The 23,747-nt window shown below is 38.9% G+C and overlaps 2 protein-coding genes across 2 annotated transcripts in view; one reads left to right on the top strand and one right to left on the bottom strand.

Annotated features, from left to right (window-relative positions):
- Window positions 1–7,176: 7,176 nt before the first annotated feature.
- The window catches only part of ppap2d (phosphatidic acid phosphatase type 2D), a 36,702-nt gene continuing 20,131 nt past the window's right edge, over window positions 7,177–23,747 (top strand). Inside the window, exon 1 of the mRNA XM_082137726.1 lies at window positions 7,177–7,783. Within this exon, the coding sequence (XP_081993852.1) occupies window positions 7,594–7,783 (190 nt within the window). The 5' untranslated portion in view covers window positions 7,177–7,593. The remainder of the gene's footprint in view (window positions 7,784–23,747) is intronic.
- On the bottom strand, window positions 8,307–17,432 carry LOC309475116 (uncharacterized protein). Its single transcript, XM_082137736.1, has 2 exons — window positions 13,688–17,432; window positions 8,307–13,522 (listed from the first exon to the last, which is right to left on the bottom strand). The coding sequence occupies exon 2, from the start codon at window positions 11,625–11,627 to the stop codon at window positions 10,659–10,661; it is 969 nt and encodes a 322-aa protein (XP_081993862.1). The 5' UTR covers window positions 11,628–13,522; window positions 13,688–17,432; the 3' UTR covers window positions 8,307–10,658.

Genomic DNA, 23,747 nt, shown 5'->3' with positions numbered 1-23,747 from the left:
GCACGGTTGGCTACATATACCATTTTATGAAGACTACATATAAAATGAGTAAAAAGCATTAAAAACGCGCATGTAAGCTTTATGTTCTTACACATTTGTGGATATGACCCAGTTGTGGTTTTCCCCTGTGACCCAGATCATGCAGAAAGCCTGAATATGAAAATTGACAAATGACAAATGATTATAGTAATAAACAACTATCAAATTAGTAATATTCTCTAGCTGATCCACCTTCAGCGGTGGCATAATTCATTTTACTTGGAAGAATTTCTACTAATCATGTCACGTGAAGTTTTATAACGGCAAACATGTAATAACTATGTAATAACTATGTAACAGAAAAATTAAGTTTGTGTGTTGTCTGGGCATGTATATGTTGACTATATATATTGTGAGCTCCAGGCTGTGGTCTACCTGTGAAAGTTGCTCTATATGAATGACTTTTGCTATTTGTCATAAGCCAGATAAAGGAAACACCTGCAGGAAAATAGTAAACCAATAAACCAGAAAAAGAGAAATGATGAAGTATCAACACTTTCCAAAGCCACAAGAGATTTTCCCAGCTTTAGCTTTTTAAAGCCTTGGGTGAGATAATAAATCAGTGATGAAGAAAATCAAAAGAGGAACAATGTTGCTCTTATGTGTTTGATTGAGAGGAACCAAAAGAGACACAAAGGCATATTTCAAAGATAAGGTCATCCAGTGACTCCATGTCTGGTCGGGTGGTGTTCGTGACTGGTCACTCTTGTGGGTGAGAACCTCTGCCCAGCTAGAGGAAGTTCAGACCCGAGATGTGCGAAGGGGATAGGAAATTTATATATAGTGTTGCGTGAACATGATCAAATACGACTGACCTTTCTCTCTCCCACTCAATTTCCATCCTTTACCAACTGACCGTGCTGACATTACACCTAATGATCTTATGAACTTGGCAACAGTGTAACACTACTTTGAAAAGGCTTTCAATGGAACAACTAAAGATGGCGTGTTTTAAAAGATGAAATAAGCCCTTGGGGGATTTTGAAGGTGAGATATGGTGTCAAAGTGTGACATTAATCCTGCTCAGGATGGATTTACTGCTGTAATTTTAATACCACTGACGATAAAGACACACAACCGTCCCTTCACTTCTCCAGGCTCTGGAATTTAATCTTTTAATAAGTATCAGATATTCCCATGCCAAATCATCACTTTACATATGAAACGTACATTCAGTTTTCATTTTTTTACACACACACAAAAAAAACATTAGTGGTTGCAGCACAAGTAGGCCTGAGTAGCTAGATGTTTTTTGTGACTGAAAACAATACTCTCAGGAAAAAAAGGTTAATTGTGGTTCTATATAGAACCCTAGGGTTCTTGGCTCAATTTTAAAGAACACTTTATGTCAGAAAGGCAAGAGCCCACCGCAGACTGTGAAGATTGGCCTGCCACAATGGACTAGCCTGAGCCTGCAAGGAGGACGGGAAGACACATCGCCCCGGAGCCTGAGCACACATGGAGAGTCTGACCAGGTGTGTGTGTCTGCAACACTGGGCATCACTGAGGGAGTTCTTGTGTAGTTCGAGGGTATGGAGGGAAGCCACGCCCACAACCCTACCGTCATGGAGATGTATTGTATGGACTCGGGAAGCAGCCAGCAGCCATATCACCCTGTGGCCCAAGGCTGGTTGCCTACTGGAGCTAAGCAGGGCTGAGCCTGATCGGTACCTGGATGGGATCCTGTAGCTGCTGGAAGAGGTGTTAGTGAGGCCAGCAGGGGGCGCTCACCCTGTGGTCTGTGTGGGTCCTAACGCCCCAGTATAGTGATGGGGACACTATACTGTCAAAAAGCACCGTCCTTCGGATGAGACGTTAAACCGAGGTCCTGACTCTCTGTGGTCTTTAAAAATCACAGGATGTCTTTCGAAAAAGAGTAGGGGTGTAACCCTGGCATCCCGGCCAAATTTGCCCATTGGCCTCTGTCCATCATCATGGCTTCCTAATCATCCCCATATACTGATTGGCTCTATCACTCTGTCTCCTCTCCACCAATAAGCTGGTGTGTGGTGGGCGTTCTGGCGCAGTATGGCTGCCGTTGCATCATACAGGTGGATGCTGCACATTGGTGGTGGTTGAGGAGATTCACCCTTCCATATGTAAAGCACTTTGAGTACCCAGAAAAGCGCTATACAAATGTAACAAATTATTATTGTTATTTAAGTAATTTGGAGGTGTTTGAGAAAGATATTTCCCTGTTTCTCCCACCCCCGCTGGTCTCGCCCAGCCCTGAGTCTCCTGTTTCTCAGCTGGTTTTGCCCAGCCCATGTTGCCTGTGCTCCCTGTGATTCCTCCCACCTCCTCTTCCCTAACCTACGAACAACCGCGACTTTTCAACCTATCGGCTCTACCTTGGGTCCTCCCTACTTCGGCTCCACCAGAAATCGTTGTCCTCATAGCTCCACCGGGCTCCCTCGTCCCACCAGCTCTGCCTTGGTCAGACGTCGTCCTGCCTGCACCTTCGGCTCCATCTTCCCCCCTGGCTCCGGGCTTCGTCCTCAGTCCCACCGGCTTCGCCTCAGTCTTCAGGCTCCCTGGTTCCACCTCGGATGCTCCAGTGGCTTTATTTCAATCAGTCGTCCCCAGGGTGTCTTCAGCCAAGTCAACACCATGGCTCCTCCCTCCCTCGACCCCACCCTGGGGCTTCATCCTGACTGGACTATGGGTGACCATCTGGCTCCTCCTGCTCCTAGGTCCTCCCTCTCTCCACTCCCCCATGGACTGTTTGGTTCGCCCCAAACTTTTTTCTCTCTCTCCTGTTTCACATCCCGCTCCAGAGCCCCTGCCCTCACTCCTCAGTTGGAATTTATACAATGCGAGGACTAGTGTTGTCAAAAGACCCGGTACTTCGGTACCAAGTCGGTACTAGAAAAATGTAAACGTCACGGTACCTAGTTTTCTTAAGTACCGTTGGTACCGAGGACCTGTTCAAACCCGGTTCCTTGATGCGCATGCATGCACGCATGCACGCACGCATGCAGTTGCGCGTCCTCTTTATTAAAGCGCTGAGACATGGCGACCGGCGGTGCTGCTGATGTGGTGTAAATCCACTTGTTGATAAGAAAGGAGGAAAGAGACACATATGGAAATATTTTGGATTTGGCTAATGTCACGTTGCCATAAGTGGCCGTTATTCCAAATGTAGGCGTGCTGCAAGCACGCTCATAATAGAAGCGACGCGGCGCGCTCGGTTTTCCAGGCACGCCTATGTTCATGGTTGCATAGCAATGACAGACACCACGGGAGAGCAAGCGCTTTTGGAAAGGAGAAACTTGTCGATCTCCGAATGCAAACGTTACATGAGGAGAGTAAAGATGGAAAGCTTTTAAAGATTAGTTCCATATAAATTCACGGATAATTTGTTGTTTTGTCCTTAGTGAAAATCAATATTGACCTTGTAGGCTATTTGAAAAAGGATCCTCATATAAAAACAAAAGTAAAATTCAGAGTAAGTTCATTCGCATTCGGAGATCGACTATTTTTGAAACGGTGCGAACTACGCTCTCCATGATGACGAGGAAGTATCAGCAAAGAAATTATTGATTTCTAGCCAATTTGGTACCGAAATTGGTACCGAGAACTGTGGATTTTCACTGGTATTGGTACCGAATACTGAAATTTTGGTACCGTGACAACACTAGCGAGGACGCACCTTTCCAGGAGGGGGTGTAATGTAACATGTATATTCTGTTTCTATTCGTTTTTTTTTTGTATTTCTGCGTGCCTCAGTTCTTCAGTTAATTTGTCTTCATAATCATTGATTAAGTTAAGCAGGTGTCTTGTGTTTGGATAACGATTGAAAATAGATAGTGTTTTTCTGGTAACAAGGTTGCGCTGTTGAGGCTTGCCCTGCCTGTCTCTTTGTGAGAGACTTTCATGGAGAAATCAAAATAAAGTTGCATAACAGTACACACAGGAAACCCTACAGAAGAAACATACTGGGGTAAAATGTTGAGGTTTTTTTTTTATATGCAAACAAATGAACAAATAAAATAGTAACATAACATGGCCAAGGGAGCTGTTTTTCTGAATATTATCACAATAGCAAATGTTACATTGATTTTATTTTTCAATAGTTAATATTAAGTTACTCACATTTTAGACACAAAATTGACTTTTTTGGGGGGGTTTATTTCACCGACAAAAATAGTTCCAAAGGAAAGCAACACTGTGTTTAGTTACTGAATGATTCAGCATTTTGAATGAATCATTTGAACGAATGATTCAATGACTCACTCATTAAGGTCACTTGCTGCCACCTATTGGCGGTTTAGTTTCATGTTTAAAAGTATCATTGCATTTTTTTTCTTATTTGTATACTCAAACATTTATTTAAAACATTAATCTCATAACATTATTTATAGCAGATGTAATTTTGCAGTGTAAATTATTAAATTTGATTGGTATTAGCCCTATATCTTATTATTATAACTACATTTATTGATCAAATGTAAGAATTGGACATGAAAAATAATGCATACATTGTATAAGGCTGAAAAAATGTGGCCTTCATAAAGGTAAATAGCACCCTGATGTAAATATCACAAATATGCAGATTATGTCATTATTTTATTATCTATGAGTAGTTATATTTTTCTTGTGTCATGAAGACAAATTTCTTGAGCGTGTAAGCACACCTTCTGAAACAAATGTTTGTTTGTCTCCATCTACAGGTCTTAACACATTTCCACACACATTATGTGATGCTTTGCATGTACGAGGGTTTAGACATGGAAGAGACATCGTTGGAATGGAAGGGACTGTATAAATAACATCATTTAATCCACATCACAAATGTTGCATCCTGTAGAAGAAAGGGGCATTTCTGCATATTAATCACAGACACTTTGTCTGCATTTAAAGCATAGTTGGTTTTTGTAATCCACGAGAAAATACTTTTAAGAAGGGTGTGGACAGCAGTGTGACACTCACCGATCAGCTATTTAATAATCGTCGATGTGAACAACCGGAGTTAAGATGGCACAGCCAGACTCTGCTGGATCGGATGCAAAATGTCATTGTTAAAACTCACCAGATGGCAGTATTTCCCAATTCTCTAACGTTCACCAGACCTGCAAATAATTGAGTTATTTATCGTGCAGAAAGGTTCTTTAGATTATTAAAATGTTCACCACACTGAGAAAACATGGTTCTTTTAAGAAGTGTTGACTGAATGGTTCTTCAGGAAACCCAAAATGGTTATTTTATGGCATCAAGACAAATGTCTGACAGGTTTTCTCTATTGTCGCCATTTAATGAAAAAGAAAAAGATCAGCTGATCAGTGCTTTAGAGCTGGAGTTGAAAGACAAGGAAAGGCAACATTTGCTGGTGTCATTAAAAAGAAGGAAAGCAGAAAGAGAGAAGGAGAAAGGTTGAGCCTCATTTCCCCGTGGGCTGCCTACATAGACAGCATTTGGTGGCAAAATGCTATAAGGGGTGTTTACAAAGGATGCATGTGCTAGAGAATAGTTGTATGCAAATCAATGGCTCTTCGAACTCCTCTTAAAAAAAATGAAATATATATATATATATATATATATATATATATATTATTTTATTTTTATTTATTTTTTTACATGGAGTTTCAAATGTTTAGTAACAACAGCGGTCAAATAACAATTAATGGTGCATTATGGTCACATTTGTCATCCTTCAGTGAATTTCTCGTGTGCAAAAGCCAGTCATTTCAAAAGAAATCAATGCAGTCGGGAAAAGTTCCCCATTCAGATTACTCAATGGGTTCATGTTGATAATGCAGATTCCTTGTGTTGACCAACAGAACGTTGATTGGTTCGGAAGTGACTTCTGAGCTGTGCTTCATATTTCACTATGCTCTTGCCAAAAGACAATGGGCCTTTATTGCCTGCGTATCTTTGTAATTGTGACTGGGCCTTTAGTCATAAATGTTCACTTGGCCTAAACAGAAGCCGTGTCTCATTTCGAAAGGCCGCACCCTCTTTAGGTCACATATGTCTGCCGCATATTGAGGCTGTCTCATTTAAGAAAAGTACATTACACTGCTAAGTAAGATAATACAGCCTCAGCAGGAATAGCGAGATGGTCCTCACTGCAGAACATGAAATCCACGGGGAGGAGTCGGATCTAGATCCAACTCCTCCCACCTTACATATACCTAAACCTACCCATCTCCACCCCCTGATCCCAAAACCTATCCCTAAACCTACCCATCTCCACCCCTTAATCCCTAAACCCACCCCTAAACCTACCAATCTCCACCCCTTTATCTGGATCCAACTCCGCCCCCCGGATCTCGTGTTCTGCATTGAGGTGCTACTGGGAATAGCAGTCAATTTTATAATGGTTACTTTTCTTAAAGTAGGCATGAAACAAAAGTTAATATGTTATTCCTTATTGTGAGGTAGCCTATGTCAGCTTCTTGAGAGAAATGGCTTTTCAAACAAGAAAAAACTTTAGGGCGGGACTTGATTTTGTCATTTGGGAATTGATTGGATGGTTGTGGTTTGCTATTGGTTGATCTAATGTGAGTGACAGGTTGTCCCGCCCTCGCGCCAGTAAAACGCAGTCGGAGCAAGAGGCAGGGGAATTATTTTGATTAAAGATTATGAGTTAGGGCACATCATTTTTTTTAATTTTTTTTTTTATGTGCACAGCATATAAAAAACAAAACAAATGCAATATATTCCAAAAAAAAAAAAAAAAATTAATTGATTTCATTATGACTTTAAATGAGACATCCTCACGACTAATGTGACTTCCGGAGGGCGCAGCCTTCAAAATTAGACACCAACGGAATTGGCTGTCACCTGGAGGCAAATAACACTGGACTGCTCGAGCGCTTTTCGTTAAGAAAAATAAGCCTAGCCTACTAATGATATTATTTATCACTTTATCATTACACCTATTACGAAAACAGTGCTTTTTATAGAACTATAGTTACTATAGTTAACACTTGGCTAATTGTTCTATTGCGCCAAAATACAACTTGGGTCGCCCGAATTATTATTATTATTATTATTAAATTCAAGTTTGCAAGTTTTCCCGCGTTCGGAACACGTATAACCCCAACATGCTGCCTGGATAGTCAGCTCACTAGGTTTTGAGCCAGCCCTAAAGAGGGCGGAGGAATGACACTAATACCCACAAATCAAAACACGATCCGCTTCAAGTTTGCTCTCGGCTGGGGAAAGAAAGAAGAGTTTGACATGGGGAGTCACAGAGGATGACAAACTTTTGACTGACATATGTTTTCAGGAATGTGTTTTTCTCCATCATGTCCAGATGATGATGGCCAAACTGCAGCCGAAACTTTTCAAAAGTGCTGGAGAAAGGATTTCTCGTGTAAAAGAGAGCAGACCAGGATATCTGTACAAGTCTGATCGATTCATTAGTTAAGACGTGTGTACATTTCTATATTCGTCATCCACACGTGCGCTTGTTGTTGGATTTTAAACTAAACCATTCAGAAGATTCAAAAAAGTTCAAGTAAACCGTGTTCCTAACCTGTCAGATTGGCTTTACTGAGGTTGTGAAGGACAGTAAATCCGGCACAAGTGTTGAATTAAACGGACAACATGCAGAAGTTGAATTCGGTGAACAGTAACGCGGAGCTCCAGCAGCGGCTGGCGGATCACGGTGGATCCGGAGACACAGCGAGGGAAAACGGCACCAAACACATCCCGAGTCCCGCGGAACCCGTGGATACGGTTCAATGCTCCAGCAGAAAGATGCTGGTCGGGCTGGACGTCCTCTGTCTGCTCGTGGGTAAGAGAAACAATGCTGGGTGACACTATGTAATAACTTTCACTCTGATGTTAAAGACATAATGACATGCTATTAGATTATTTACATAAAGTAACTGGGTTACACTATAATTACTTTAATTAGCCGGTCAAATCAATGACATTTCTATTAGAACTGATCATCTGTTAAGCTTTATAATGTAGTAAGCTAATGTTAGTGTTGCCAAGCTTATGTATTTGATTTCCACCCTTCCCCTCATATGCAAAGAAAGCAACACAACTGATTTATTGCTGGGCTTTGCAGGTTGTGGAACATTCACTTCATCTGTTTTCCTCATAATATTAAAAAAGAAAGAAAAAAAAAAGAAAAGTTTTTGACATCTTCACAAAATATGTTGATGTCAAAAGTTGACTTGGGATCAACATTTCAAAAGTGGAGGAATCCAAAGTCGCTCCATCCAAATAATCCACTCAAAGGCCAAATCAGAGCTCAGAAAGGGAAAATAATAAGTTCATAACCTCTACGCACGTGGTGTGTGTGTGTGTGTGTGTGTGTGTGTGTTTTCAGTTTAGAGTTGGCAGGAAAGTTTGTCCTGGGAAATTCAGCCGTATCCATGGAAACAAGCAGTTCTCCAGAGAAAAGTGAAACTGCCTTTTCATTTCAGATGGCCTGAACTGGTTGTGTTGTTTACTTTGTTTTGCCTAATATACTATATTGAAACTTTTATTAAAACAGAATTAGGCTAGTTGCACTGTAAAAAGAAGGTGTAAAGGGCTGTTCACACCATACCAATAAAAAATATATAGTTTTAAAAATCGTTCTACATGTAAAAGAATAGCAGAGATCACACCTCAAGTATAACAATAACAGCATAGAGAATATCACTGGAATCACATTTTTTTCCCCAGCTGATCAATAACAAAAACATTGACAGCCAATCAGAATCCGTCCTGCTTTAGAGAGCTTTTAAAGTGATAGATGGCAAAACTGCAGCACACACTTAGAATAAACAGAATGTTATTGTCCGTTGGTATAATATTGTTATAGTGTACCTTTTATAGTTATTGTTCTTGGTGTGAAGTGAACGAGCCTTAACTGTACAATTGTTACTTCTGATCAGACCCTTAATTTTTAATTTCAAACAAATTATATAATTTTTTTTTTTTTTTTAAAACAGTTAATTTAGATGTTACCATATGAAACACACTTAAAACAATTTTTTTCTGTATGAATCATTACATAAATTTGTGGACATTCAAAATATTGTCAAATTCCAAAGTTTCTAAAGAAATTTCATTTAAATATTTTCATAGTAATATTTGAATCTAGATTACTCTTAACTGATTGCACATTGCATATTTTGTTCATGAAGTAACAAACGTTATTATAAAGTGTAAAGTCTCCATACCACATTCAGAAAGACTTTTTTCATCTGCACAAATCCTTGAAAAATGTTGTCCTGTTAGTTTGTTGACACATTTACTGCATTATGCAAAGCTGCTAGTGCACACCCCATCAGTTTCAAATGATTTAATGTGTCACAACAACATTCACAACCGGGATAAGTGGAAAAACACCTTAATTATGTTTTTCATGTCGTTGTTTTTGGTGTGCCATATAGAACCTGTCCAGGCAGACAGACAGGTTACAGTAAGTTCTTCACACAAGACCTAGTGTAGGAACTGCTCTTGGCCTCCAGGTGAAAGTCCTTGTCCCACAGAATGTGTTTTTAGAAACGTGACGTGTCTAGTAGCACCGCTTGGATGTTTATGGAGGAAATGTCACGCAGAGAGCCACCTTTGATTACAGTAACTGTCACTTTCTGCATTATGACGTTACAGTCATACAGTCATGCATTCAGCAGTGCATTACTGGATTAATCCATAGAGAAGTTCATATAACCATGTGATGACAGACTGGAGAAAGGAGAGGAGAGCGGAGAGGAACTGTGCTGTGGGATGATGAGGCATGCTGACGTGATAAGGGACGAGGACATAGCGACTGTTCTCTGTGGTTACCAGCATAAACACATTTCTCAATTTCGATGGACATGGAGCTTGTGTGACTTCCTCCTGACATTTGTTACAACTGTCATACATTCAGAGCGTATTAATTTTTTTTACCGTATTCATCTTAGGTGTAGATACACTGCATTTTTGTAGACTTTAGCATACTTTTAAAAAGTGTACTTATTATGGAAACAATATTATATACTTAAGTACGAACTGAATGTAATGTTTTCGAACATTTAATTGCATGTTAATCGCAATTAAATAATAAAAAAAGAAGTTAAAATTGATATTGATATAAGCTGAACTTTAGAGAACTTTTTTGACCCAATTAATTAGGCCTTGAGTACATCCTGTCCTTATATTAATTTCATAATTACTTCTATTATTTAAGTGTACTGCAAAATGTACTGAAAAGGAATTATCTAAACTATACTTTAAATGGCATTTATATTGAGACTTATTTGTCATGTGTTTAAATACATTATTATTAATTACACATTTGTAATGGTGAAGTTGCAATTTAGTACATTCAAACTTGCATAAAGCATGCAAATAGATGATTTATTTAACAATTTATTGGACAATTATTTAAAATATACTTTAAAGTAAATCTTTTAATTTTTACATTATTACATAGTGCACTTAAAGTAGTGTACTTAAAGAGTACCACTACAAAAGTGTACTTAAATAGTACCAATACCAGACCCGTAAAACTTTTGTTCATCTTTCGAAACACAAATGAAGATGTTTTAAATTAAATCTGAGAGCTTCAAAAAGTTCATAAAGAGATAATAAAACTATAATACATAATTATGAACCAAGTGGTTTAGTCCAAATTTTCTGAAGAGACACAATCGCTTTATATGATGAACAGATAGAACACATTATACATTAGTACACAATATTTTATTCACATATAAACATTGATCAGTGAAGATAAACTGAAGCTCAACCATAAATGCTTGACGCGCAAGAATGAACCTCATTGGTTCTTGCTGAAGCTCAAGCGAGCTGCATAACACGAGAATGAACTTCATTGGTTTTTGCGGTAGCTCAAATGTGATGCGTAACATGAGAATGATCCTCATTGGTTCTTGCAGAAGCTCAAATGTGATGCGTAACATGAGAATGATCCTCATTGGTTCTTGCTGAAGCTCAAACGTGATGCATAACATGAGAATGATCCTCATTGGTTCTTGCTGAAGCTCAAACGTGATGCATAACATGAGAATGATCCTCATTGGTTCTTGCTGAAGCTCAAACGTGATGCATAACATGAGAATGATTCTCATTGGTTCTTGCTGAAGCTCAAACGTGATGCGTAACATGAGAATGATCCTCATTGGTTCTTGCAGAAGCTTAAACGTGTTGCATAACATGAGAATGATCCTCATTGGTTCTTGCTGAAGCTCAAACGTGCTGCGTAACATGACAATGATCCTCATTGGTTCTTGCAGAGGCTCAAACGTGATGCGTAACATGAGAATAATCCTCATTGGTTCTTGCAGAAGCTCAAACGTGCTGCGTAACATGAGAATGATCCTCATTGGTTCTTGCAGAGGCTCAAACGTGATGCGTAACATGAGAATAATCCTCATTGGTTCTTGCTGAAGCTCAAACGTGATGCGTAACATGAGAATGATCCTCATTGGTTCTTGCAGAGGCTCAAACGTGATGCGTAACATGAGAATAATCCTCATTGGTTCTTGCTGAAGCTCAAACGTGCTGCGTAACATGAGAATGATCCTCATTGGTTCTTGCAGAGGCTCAAACGTGATGCGTAACATGAGAATAATCCTCATTGGTTCTTGCAGAAGCTCAAATGTGCTGCGTAACATGAGAATGATCCTCATTGGTTCCTGCACGTCAAGCGAACATGCTTGAGCTTCAGTTTACCACAACTGATGTGTGAGTTGAGTGTTTATATGTGTATAAAAGCCTAAATTCAATCTGTTCATCATATAAAGCGATCAAGACTCTTCAGGAAATTCGGACTAAACCGCTCAATTCATATGGATTCGTTTTACGATCTCTTTATGAACTTTTTGAAGCATTAAAGTGGTAGTTGCATCTATGGAGGGACAGAAAGCTCTCAGATTTTATTTAAAATATCTTACCAGTTTGGAACGACAAGAGGGTGAGTAAATGATGACAGAATAAAAATTTTTGGGTGAACTATCCCTTTAATATAAAATTATCCGCAGGTATTGTTTTTTAAAATGTAGCCTATACTTTTAAGATTTGAAGTACACTACAAGTGCACATTCAATACACTTAAACACACTTCTTGTTTGATGATCAAGTTGTTGGATTCTCCATTTGGATGAAAGTAAGACTGGATAGAAATGGCTCTAAAACCTGACTGCGACTACGACCTGTGACAGAACATCAGCTGAATTCTGTATAATTCACCAAGTTTGTTGGTGATTGGCAGCCACCAACATCTAGGCTATTCAGTTTGGCTATAGACAATTATTTCTTTAGCAACTGGCTCATTAATATAGAACGTGCAGTCATAGGTGTACGTTTATCAACCATTTACATTTTTATAATCTAAAATTATAAAGCCTCTAAAATCTAATTGGATTAACTTTTTTCAAAGGCGCTGCAAAATAGCTTATATGAACACCCGTGACGGCACAACAGTTGACTTAAACTGTATGCAACAAGTTGCTTTGAAATGGTAAACAACCCACATTTACTGAATAATACTTCTTGGCAGAAGTTGATTCCGAATTTTATTACTAATATATTTGAGTGTTTACTAAACATTGGTATCTTTCATTGTACTGTTCCTGGCTTTTTGCTTTTGAAGCGTGAGACTATCGCAGGCTGAAGGATTGTAATTGTTTTTTTCAGCAGTGAATAGGGTATTCATGCCACGGCATTCTGATCCACTTTTAATAAGTCCAACAAAGCTGGAATAAGAGCAGCTTTGATGGATCTGTGTAAGAAACTCTCGCTGCGCATGTGAATGTGAGCGCTGACTGCATCAGCAGTGGAAAACAACACTGTAGATTGTTTACTGAGGCGCTCAGACACGCTGAGACGATCGATCACTTACTTGGCTCTGCTTCTCTGCAACTCTTTTGTCAGTACATTCCACTCGGCCAGGCTGCGATGCATAAGGATGTTTTAGAAAAATGCTTGCCCTGGAGATATGCTTGAGTACCTTTGGCTTGAGCTGGGTCAAAGGTGAAAGTGTGAAAGAAAGGTCACAGGCATACCTGTGTGTGTGTGTGTGTGTGTGTGTTGTGAGAATGCATGCTGAAACGAGCAATACTGATTTCTTATCTCTCTCTTCGACAATTTCACAATCTGTGAACAGTAAGGATCAGGTTTACACCTGGTATTAAGACGGGTTTTCAGTGATCCAATTGCAAGCGGCTGGTTGAGATGCATTACCGCTTCCACCCGGTGTTTTTTCACGGGTGAGTGCACCACGACGAATACTATTGAATGAATGAACCCATGTTGCACGACGAGAAAAGAAGCGAATGAAGCAGTGAAGTTTGAAATGCTTGTTGTGTAGTTTCTCTCAACACGTCCCAGAACGATCATGTGTTAGGGGTCATTTACATTGAACACGTTTTTGTGTGACGTTTTAAATGACGTTTTATTAACAAAGTTCGAGAGGAGCACGTTCAGATAGTCTACCTAATCAGTAGCCTGGTAATACCAAACTCTGCTACTTCGCTTTGCTTCGTAGACAGAGTCTGGAAGGGCATAATTGAAAAGCGTTTTCTTTCTCGAGGCGCTTGTCTGAAGTTTAAAATCATTGGTTACCCGTAAGCCAATCACATAACGTTTGGTTATTACATGTGTTATGCGCATGTTCAGGCGCATCTAACTTCCACTGTAAACACATGTATGATGCGAAAACAAAACCATCGAGCGAAATACAGGAGTGAACATGGCTGTGAACGACTTTTGCAGATTATGTGAAGTAAATCTACGCATCCACGGTACAATCAGCATCTACGTCACGGCTCTCAGCCCGCCCTCTGTTCGTTGATTGGCCGGCTGTTTTCAGGCCGGAGGAAAACTGAGAGATAGGTCGCTACCTTAGACTGAGTACAGAAGCGAACTGAAATTGAGCGGAAGTACGAAGTCTGACGTAGTCAAGCTACCTAATCAGCATGAGAGGAGGCATATTTATAAAGCCGATTTACTTCTGTCCCAGTTTTCCAGCATCCCTCCTGCACCCCAACTCCTCACTCTCAATTATTCTTTTCCCAGCCAGGGATGGGGGTGGGGGGGAGTACTCTGGGTTCAGGCTAAATTCAGAGCTCGGAGGCCTCTACTCGGACAGCATGCCAAATATGCAAATTCTATACTATATCTGATCATATGTAAGCGTGAACTCTTGAAGGTGCCATGTTTTTAGAACAGCACATTTTTAGACGTTTTTAGGCATCCGTCTAGTGTATATTTACATAGAAAAAACAATGGAAACGTAGTGCAGTGGAATGCAAAAATGCATTCTGTGTGAACAGTACCGAGCTTCACTCGATTTATAGAGCGTTTACTCTACTGATTTTAGTTATCCAATCACAAAATGTTTTAGATCCTGTTTACACCTGTATTTAGCGCTGACCATTTATGATCCGTTCAGGGTAAAAAAATTGTATTGTTGTTTGGGTAACACATTTATATGGTTGTAATTTGCTGCAGGACAGAACTGTGCCAGATCTCACTTTGGAACTAGAAAGGAAAGTTTGTCAGGATAAACTATTTTTTCTTTCTCCAAAATTTTAAAAGGTTTGATATAGACTTCAGAGATCATGATACTAGTGTGATGGATGGATAAGTGGATGGATAATTAAGTGTGTAGATGGATGGGTGGATGGATAGATAAGTGGGTGAATGGATGGCTGGATGGATGGATGGATGGATGGATGGATAGATAAGTGGGTGGATGGATGGATGGATAAGTTGGTGAATGGACGGATGGATGGATGGATGGATGGATGGATAAGTGGGTGGATGGATGAAATGGATGGATAAGTGGGTGAATGGATGGATGGATAAGTTGGTGGATGGATGGATGGATAAGTGGGTGGATGGATGGATGGATGGATGGATGGATGGATAAGTGGGTGGATGGATGAAATGGATGGATAAGTGGGTGAATGGATGGATGGATAAGTTGGTGGATGGATGGATGGATAAGTGGGTGGATGGATGGATGGATAAGTGGGTAGGGTTTGGTATCGAGAACCAGTTCCATTTTAGAACCGGGTTCAAATTTCCAAGAACCGTGGATTTGATAAGACATGTGCATTTGGATCCTGTTTAATGATTCCTGTGTTCACATTTTGATGGGATTTTAAACCATTCAAGTGCAAGAAGACCCGTGCGTGGTTTTCTGCGCTGCACACACATCCAAAGCTTGCTCACAGAAAAAGTGACTTTGTGATTTTTAAACAATTCAAGAACAAAAAGAATACATAGTCTTATAAGACTATATTCTATAGTGTGCGATAGTGAGTTCTCTCCCGCATCTTTTTGCACTTGAACGGACCAGGGGTGTAACGATACACTCATGTCACGATTCGATACTAATCACGATACTATCACAATATTTTATTCCAAAATAATAAAAGAAGAGAGTTTTTTTTATTATTATTACTTTTATTATTATTAAAATAATATTGTTATTATTATCTGGACACACAAATATTCCCCTATTGCATTATTATGCATTATATTCATCATTATATATAGGCTAGGCTAGTAGTTTAAATAATGTCACTGAAATTTTGTTTTGGGTCTTTTAAGTTTTAGAGGAATGGGCTTTAAATGGTGGGATAGAAATCTCTCAGGTTTCATTAAAAATATCTTCATTTGTGTTTGGAAGTTGAAGAAAAATCGTATAGGTTTGAAACGACATGAGGGTGAGTACATGATGATAGAATTTACATTTTCTGGTGAATTATACTTTATAAATAGAGCCTTGGCTAAAACTAACTCTATATCGCAAATCATATCGTTTACATCAACGATACATATCGTCGCATTTTTATATTGCGATATTTCGATAAAACGATTGTATCCTTACACCCCTAGAACAGACAAGTACACTCAAAAATATGTCAAAATATCCTTGTAAAAATGGTTATGTCGGTTATGTCTTAAGTGACGGTAAACAGTTGACAAAGAAAACGCATGTGAAACAGTATATCCGTGCAGCCTTAGACTCCTGCTGTCGTCTCTATAATAATGTTAATCAAACAAAAGACAAAGAGAAATTTGACTCGCTCTTCTTGACTGAAAAACATTTGTAACTAGGCTATATTTGTAATGCATATTTTATTTATAAAGTGCAGTGTTATTTTACATTTGACTACAGTTTCTGTGCCTGAGTACTTTAAAATCTTAAAACTGTTTATTTAATTCATATCGTAATTCAACATGTTCAGTTGTATTTATTTGTTCTTTTTTAACTATTGAATGTTTACTTGTCTTTAATAATGCTTGAAATGTATAGGCTATTAGTTAGGCTAGTTGTTTTTGCTATGGTATTTTTAAATCATAGGCACAAGTGCTCTTTAGCCTGTTGATTTTTGTTTTGATGGTATTCAGCTACAATGAAATGTGTTTGCAATAAGACTTAGGATAAATGTGAATGATATCTACGTTTGTTTTTACCTTATTGGAATCAAAATCAGGAATCGATAAGAAACATGGATAGGTAGATGAACGGATGGATATGTGATTCTGTGGTTTCTGCACAGCTGTTAGGGGATTTCTAAGGTGTTTTCCAAACCAATTAAAATGTTTAAGCAAAGTACAATATATCAATACTGCCTCGATGGCAATACCATGGGCTTTTTTGTAACAACTTACAACACTTATAGTCATATATACATATTACATATCAAGTGTACCGTTTTCAGTATAATGAACATATCAAAAAAGTGTGCCACTGATAACATCACTGAGCAATGGTACTGTCAGTAGTGGTTTTGTGGATGATTTGGTTTTAGCTCTGCTTCATTGATTCAGTGTTCCCTGAGTGAGAACCCTGAGTGCCTCACCAGATCTGTACAGGTGGACGCCCGCAGGTCTGATCTAAAGGAAATGACTGAGACATCAAAGCAAAAGACTGTGTGTGTGTGTGTGTGTGTGTGTGTGAGAGAGATAGAGAGAGAGAGTAAACATCTCATTGAGTGAGTAAAGCATCTCTTCAAGGAGGACGGCCTATCAGATGGAGTGGGGCTGTTCCTGAATGAAGGCCGTCTTCCTGTTTATCACTTCTCTGTCCTTCACCTTTCTTCTCTGCCACAAAATTCAGCATTTAATCAAAGGTACTCTTACAAAGGACCCAGTAGAGTGTATGTCAGTGTGAGACAGGTGTGTGTCTGTGTGTGTATAAAGTGTATGTTTGTATAAATGTCTTGTGTTTCCATTCAGTTGGCAGAGAAAGTTGTCAAGTGAGACAGTGAGATTGCAGCACGCTGCAGCATGTCAGTTATGTGGGCGGCAGCACATTCAGACGCGCTCATGAACACATGGTGCACGTCTGCTGTTTCCACATGCTCATTCATGTTGATAAATGCATCTCTCTTCTCTGCACATTAATAGCTCAATCAATGTGGCTGCATAAGAATCATCAATTATGTTTTTGATAATATTGTAGAAAATGTTTATGCATAAATGTAAATCCGATCTATCTATCTATCTATCTATCTATCTATCTATCTATCTATCTATCTATCTATCTATCTATCTATCTATCTATCTATCTATCTATCTATCTATCTATCTATCTATCTATCTATCTATCTATCTATCTATACATTTTAAATGTACATAACTATAAATTGTCTCATTTTATAAATATGTATGAAAATGTACATCCTGAATATGATCGGAATTTATAAATGTAAAAATAAAATTTAAATGTAAATAAGAATGATTTATCTAATAATAAAAAAAGGTACAATAAACAATTTCTAATACAATTTTTTACACCTTTTTATAATAAATTATACTCTTGTAAATATGTATAAAAATCATCCTGAATATATAGATCTGAATTTATAAATGTAAATCTCAAATGTTAAAGTAAATAACTTTTAATTATCTAATAAATAATTGAATACCTCTTTTTTATAGGTATAAAATCCTGAATATATAGTTGTATACAAGTCTAAATATTAGTAAAAATAAGTACATACGATCTAAATATAAGAATGTATATAAAAGCAAATCCTGAATATATATTTATTAATTTATAAATGTAAATCTTATTAAAATTAGAATTCAAATTAGAATTGTAATAACTATAGATTATCTAATAAATAATTAATATCTTTATTTTATTACAGATGTAATGTAATATCCTGAGTGCATAGTTGTAAAGTGAAATGTTAAAGGTCTAAATATAAATAAAATGTTGATGCATAAAATCTAAATAATAAATATTTTATATTAATTAGCTTTAATTCATTATATATTTATCTGTAAGCAAAATATTTTGATTTAGAGTTATTTAGTTTGTTTTACATATATTATGTTTTATTTTAGTTTTATACGTTTTATTTATTTAGAAGATATTTGTGCATTTATAATAAATTATTATGAAATATTTAAACTTACAATAAATCCTATCTTTAGATTTTATTAAATTAATTCCTGTTCAGTTTAGCAACAATTTTTGCCATAATTTATACAGCACAAACACCTGTTTTATTAGCAACTAATCATCCTGTCACAGGGAGTGTAGTTGTACAATCCTCTCTCATTTGTTCAGTAAATGACCGTAGAGACCACCCTGCCATTATCTCTGTCTGTGCTCTCCCCTCTGGCTAAAGTGCATTAGTCTAGCATCAGACTTGCTCTAAGCTACTCAACACTGATCCAGTGCAGCCTGCCGGAGCCTGCCAACTCTCTGCTGTACAGAGTTACAGCTCTAAATGAGGAAACCGCCCAGGGCCGTCAGAGAGAGAGAGAATTTGTGTGTGTTTGCTGGTGGATTAATACTGTTGTTATGGATTTGGTTGAAAGGTCGGAGGTTAAAGGACAGTGCTGGCTGAGATATATGATAGCAGCTCGTATCCCTCATGAGTGAAGGGAAACCAGAGTGAATCCTGCCGAGAGACACAACAAATTAGAGGATTACACTGTTTCTTTGCAAGAGAGGAGCAAATGAGTGGCAGTTAGCAGTACAATTACCACAACTCTATTACTGAAAATGATGCACCGAAAATATGCGGCCCTGTCTGTTCCTGTCTGGAGCGTATTACATGAACGTGTGAACTAATGAAACCCTTCTGTACCTCTTTGCATCAGACAGACGTCCCTAAGATGTGTTATAATATAGCATCAGCTTTTGTCAAGCCATCTCACTCACTGACCTGCCTCAACACAGCCTCCTTAAAACACACATGTTCTTTAAGAGTCTGGAGGCATCACTGACCCCCTCAGCTGTTGGGTGTCTCCTGTGAACAGCGTGTTGTAAGACGGGGTGAAGTATAACCCCCCCCCCCCCCCCCCCCCCCGCATGTCTGGTCTAGGCTACAGTAACACCAGAGACGCAGCTTCGCTAGTGGTGGGGGTCAGAGAGGGATGAGAGGGAATCTCAAGCAAGCTCCAACTCATCTTTCCCCGTGGTTCTGCCCTCCATCACCTCATTGCCTGACAGATTCATTTTATTTTTAGGTGTGAAGGAAGCATTTTTAGAAATGCTTGAAGGGGATATAAGTTGGCTGTGCTACATAAGAATGCAGAACTGTTAAACTCAGTGGGTGTGCATTATTTCTTATGGCTGCTTCTTAGGTTGAGCAAAGAAGCAGAGTTCTTGAGTTGGCCATGTGGTTCTTTGTTCACAGTGTTACAGTACAGAATCATCAGATCAACATGTTAGTTTTTGGTATCAGGAAATCCGTTGGTATCAGTTGTTGTCCTGGCACTGCAAGGAGAAATGCAGCTTTTGTTATGGAATTTTATGATGCATTTCATTCAGACAGGAAATTACAAGGTACATCTGTGAAACACAAATTTGCCTAACCTACTCTGGGGAAACTAGTTCTGTCAGAACAGGGCTTTATAAAGGTTCTCCTATGACATTATTGCTGCCAATATGGTTCTCCTGTGGGATCATTAGTACTTGGTTGTCTTTTACCATCATTGGGAAATTCAAAAGGTTCTGTGGCATAGTATTTTTTAAAGTTCTTCTGACATCATAAACTTAATAATAATTTGTGATACCCGTAGGATCTTAAAAATGACTTGTGACATCATAGGAACTTCAAAAAGGTCAAAAAGATTAATTGACATCAAAGATGAAAACATCAAAAAGATCCATTGACATCATGCATTGACATTGCATAACATCACAAGAACTTAAAAAGGTTAATGACATCATAGGAACTTAAAAAGTTTCAGTAACATCAGAACTTAAAAGGGTTCAGTGACATCATAGGAACTTAAAAAGATTATGTGAAATCATAGGAACTTAAAAAGGTTTAAAGGCATGTGGACTTAAAAAGGTTTAGTGACATCATATGAACCTAAAAAGGTTCAGTAACATTATAAGGGGCTTTCGCACCGGAGGAATCTTTCCATAGTTCTTAGAACTAATGGGAGAAGTACCTGCTTTTTGGGATGTTTGCACCTGTAAGACTTGAGAAATTAGAAAATGCCGGACAGTCTGGTTAAGGAGCGACCAGACCCTGAGAAGACAGGATCTTGCTGGAAATTACCATTTGAACTCACCATTTGAGACAAAAGTCTCACCTCCGAGTCATCCTAATCTACATTTAATTCCCTCATCCCTCACCCCCTCTCTCTCATACTCAGATCACCTGAATTCACCCAAGAAAATACATAGTTTTAATGTGAATGATTATCATTGAGGATTGTACATTTTGGTATCATTTGAAATGTCTCAGTGCGACTGGTACAAATGTCTCATTTCCAAATAAGTAAAACAAAAGGTAATACGGTTTTTAAGAGTTTAGGGATAACTGGCACACAAAGGAAGGTGGTCTCCTGGCAAATGGTCTCCTACCCCCCCAAAAGGTGTAACCTCTGAAGGCAAATTTCCATTGTTAACACATGTTTCCATGTGAAAGAGGTTCTGTCTATATAATGCAATGCAGCAAAGGGTTCGGGTCCTTTCTGTATTTCAGATTAGCCTGTGAGGCTGAGAGTAAGACTCTAAGCTTCATGTATTATGTTGGGTTCGCATCTCTTCTCTTTATTCCAGAGCATTTGATGTTTTGTATCAATTATCTTTGAATTGATTATGAAATTGGCATGATACATTTACCTGACATCATAAATTGTTACATTTGATTATTCTAACTGACTTTGGCATTATTAAAGAGTTAAAAGGAATAGTCAAACATTCGCTCACATTTAATGATGCACAGATATCATTAAAACCTTTTCATTTATGGAGTCAGATGAAATAACGATAAACGAAATGCATTTAATCAAAAAATACTTTGCCTCGAGAAAAGACCTTCTGCGCTGGTCGGATGCCGGACTTTGGGTCGATCGAGTGCAAGCCTACACACCCCAAGAACCTGGAAAGATTTTAGTTCAAGGAATGCCTTTAGTGAGAATTAAATAAGCTCTTACTTCAGAGTAGGGTTTTTACCCAGCACAATAGGAACTACCAGTGTACGCTGATTGGCCGAACGCACGCGAAACACCAGCAGCCGCCATTTTTACACACAGTTTATAGCCTATATATTTACTCAACAAACTAACTTTACGAACATGGAAAACAGTGATAGATGGACTTCTCAACCTTTACGTTTAGGAGAAATTCCAACGTGACTTTGAAGGGACCAAGCGAAACTTGATTATGTATTTCTTCTTAGCTAGCGACATTTGATATCAACCACATTGCAAACGCTAATACTTTTTCATATACTGTCTACTTTCTTTTTACTGTCTAATAACGTATTAGACAGGACTGTTCAGATCGTAAACTTATGGAGACGGAGAATGGGAGCGCTTTGTGCTCAGGCTCTGGCGTTCTCAGTGCCTTCCAAATGATGTTTTATTAACAAAGTTCGGGAGGATAATTAACACTAACACGAGCGGAGAGCCTTCAGTTAATCAACAATAAGAGGTTTATATATATAGCAGACTTACCTCTGTTCGTTGACAGTTTATCAGCATCCCTTCACCACCTCTTCTCCACACTTCTAGTTCTAAGTATTCCTACCACGGGGTGAGTACTCTGGGTCTGGGCCAAATTCCGAGCCCTCCCTACGGAAAGCACACCAAATACGCATAAAGCTTATCTAATTACATGTAAGTGTGAACTCATAATATAAAAGTCTGCCGTGGCGTCAAAATAAAAGTCACTAGAACAAGAGCAGCTTACGTGACTTCAGAATTCCCACTGGTGATGCGATTGCAACCAGAAAAATGGCCTTAGGGTAAAGAACACGCCTCCTCTTTTCGCTGAATCGCCCCCGGGAGCGCAAGTTCATTCCCTAATTTACCGACGTGCGTCTGTCGAGGGAAAAGTCCGCCGTGCGTCGGGTGCAAAATAGGAATGATACATTCGTACGTTGTACAAAGTCAATTGCGCTGGGTTCAAGATAGGGCCCAAAAAAGGTTTAGTGCCATCATAAGAACCTTAAACGGATTATGTGACATCATGGTAACTTAAAAAGGTTAAAAGACTTCATAGGAACATAAAAAGGTTCAGTGACATCATAGGAACTTAAAAAGTGTTATGTGACATCATGAGAACTTAAAAAAGTGATGTGACATAGGATCTTAAAAAGGTTATGTGGCATCATAAGAACTCATAAAGGTTTCTCAGACCCTGTTGGTAAGGTTTATTTTGAAGAGTGCTGTAGCTTTGGTATTTGTTTGTGCTCGTGTCTGTGTGTTGTTCCTGTCTTCTTCTCCAGGGGTGCGTCTTTGTTCTTGGTGTGATTTGTCTTTAGTGTGAGCTGATCGGGGTAGACACAACAGAACACCAACCAACAAGGAGAAGAGTAATGTCACCCCTTGAGCTATCTCTGTCTTCACAGAGATCAGCTCTGCCTCAACCCAAACAGGCGCTCTCCCAGACAATAGCTTCAATTAGAAGTTTAGTGGATGATGGTCCTGTGATCCAAAACACAGCCGCAGTGCCAGAGGGTAGACAATCTCTGTCTCATCTATGTGTGTGTGTTTGTCAGACTCTAACTCATGCACACCTGACCATATTTTTTCCACAAAGGCTCTTTTTTGTCTGACGGGAAGACAAAGGGTAGACAAAGACAGAGATTAAACAAGATTAGACGGGTAATTACATCCCACCTCTCACTCACTTCCTCTGATAAAGCGAACATGTTTTTGCTTCTTGTTCCCACAAAAAATGTTCAGTTTTTTTTCAATGCCGTCTCCCTCAGTGTAGACTTCAGCCATATTTGTGCTTGTAGATTTGTTGTTTCATGCAGAGAAGAGACTGTCAAGCTGCTTGGGTTTCCACTGCTCATTATTTGTAAAGGTTGACTGGGGTTGTGTGCGTGTACGTGTACGTGTGCGCCGCGGTCGGTGTAGTCTGTGGAGTTCACGTCTGTGTGGTTGTATATTGACACTGTGGGTGCTGAGGTTTTAAGAGATGTTTGTGTATCTGTGCGTCCGTGCGGAACCAGTGGTTTCTGCTGTGTTTCGTAAGCCGACCCCCAATGTTGAAGCAAATTTGATGGTGAAGTTCGCCAGTTGGGTATTTTTATTTTATTTTTAATATCGTTTGAAGCATTCTATGGATGTTTGGGTAAGGGCTGGAGGTGATGAGATGTTTGTGTGGAGTTTTGTAGGAATAAGTGTTTATTATATTAATGAGGTGTTTGTGTATGTGTGTATTGTTATAAAGAGGAGGGGTCCTGTTTACAAAGTAGGTCTCAGCTGAGCCTCGTTCACTGACCTTAACATTCCAGAACCGCCGCTAATCGCCTCCGTCTGGCAAACTCTCGCTCTCTCTCTCTCATCTCACACGCTCACTATTC

The sequence above is a fragment of the Leuciscus leuciscus genome (genome assembly GCF_965113295.1).
Source record: "Leuciscus leuciscus genome assembly, chromosome: 1".
NCBI classification, from domain to species: Eukaryota; Metazoa; Chordata; class Actinopteri; order Cypriniformes; family Leuciscidae; genus Leuciscus; species Leuciscus leuciscus.
Note: the sequence above shows the minus strand (reverse complement) of the source record. Positions and strands in the feature narration are given on the sequence as shown.

Coding starts and splice junctions, on each gene's coding strand:
- LOC309475116 (XM_082137736.1), bottom strand. CDS start 11,627: ATGAGGATCATTCTCATGTTACGCAGCACATTTGAGCTTCTGCAAGAA.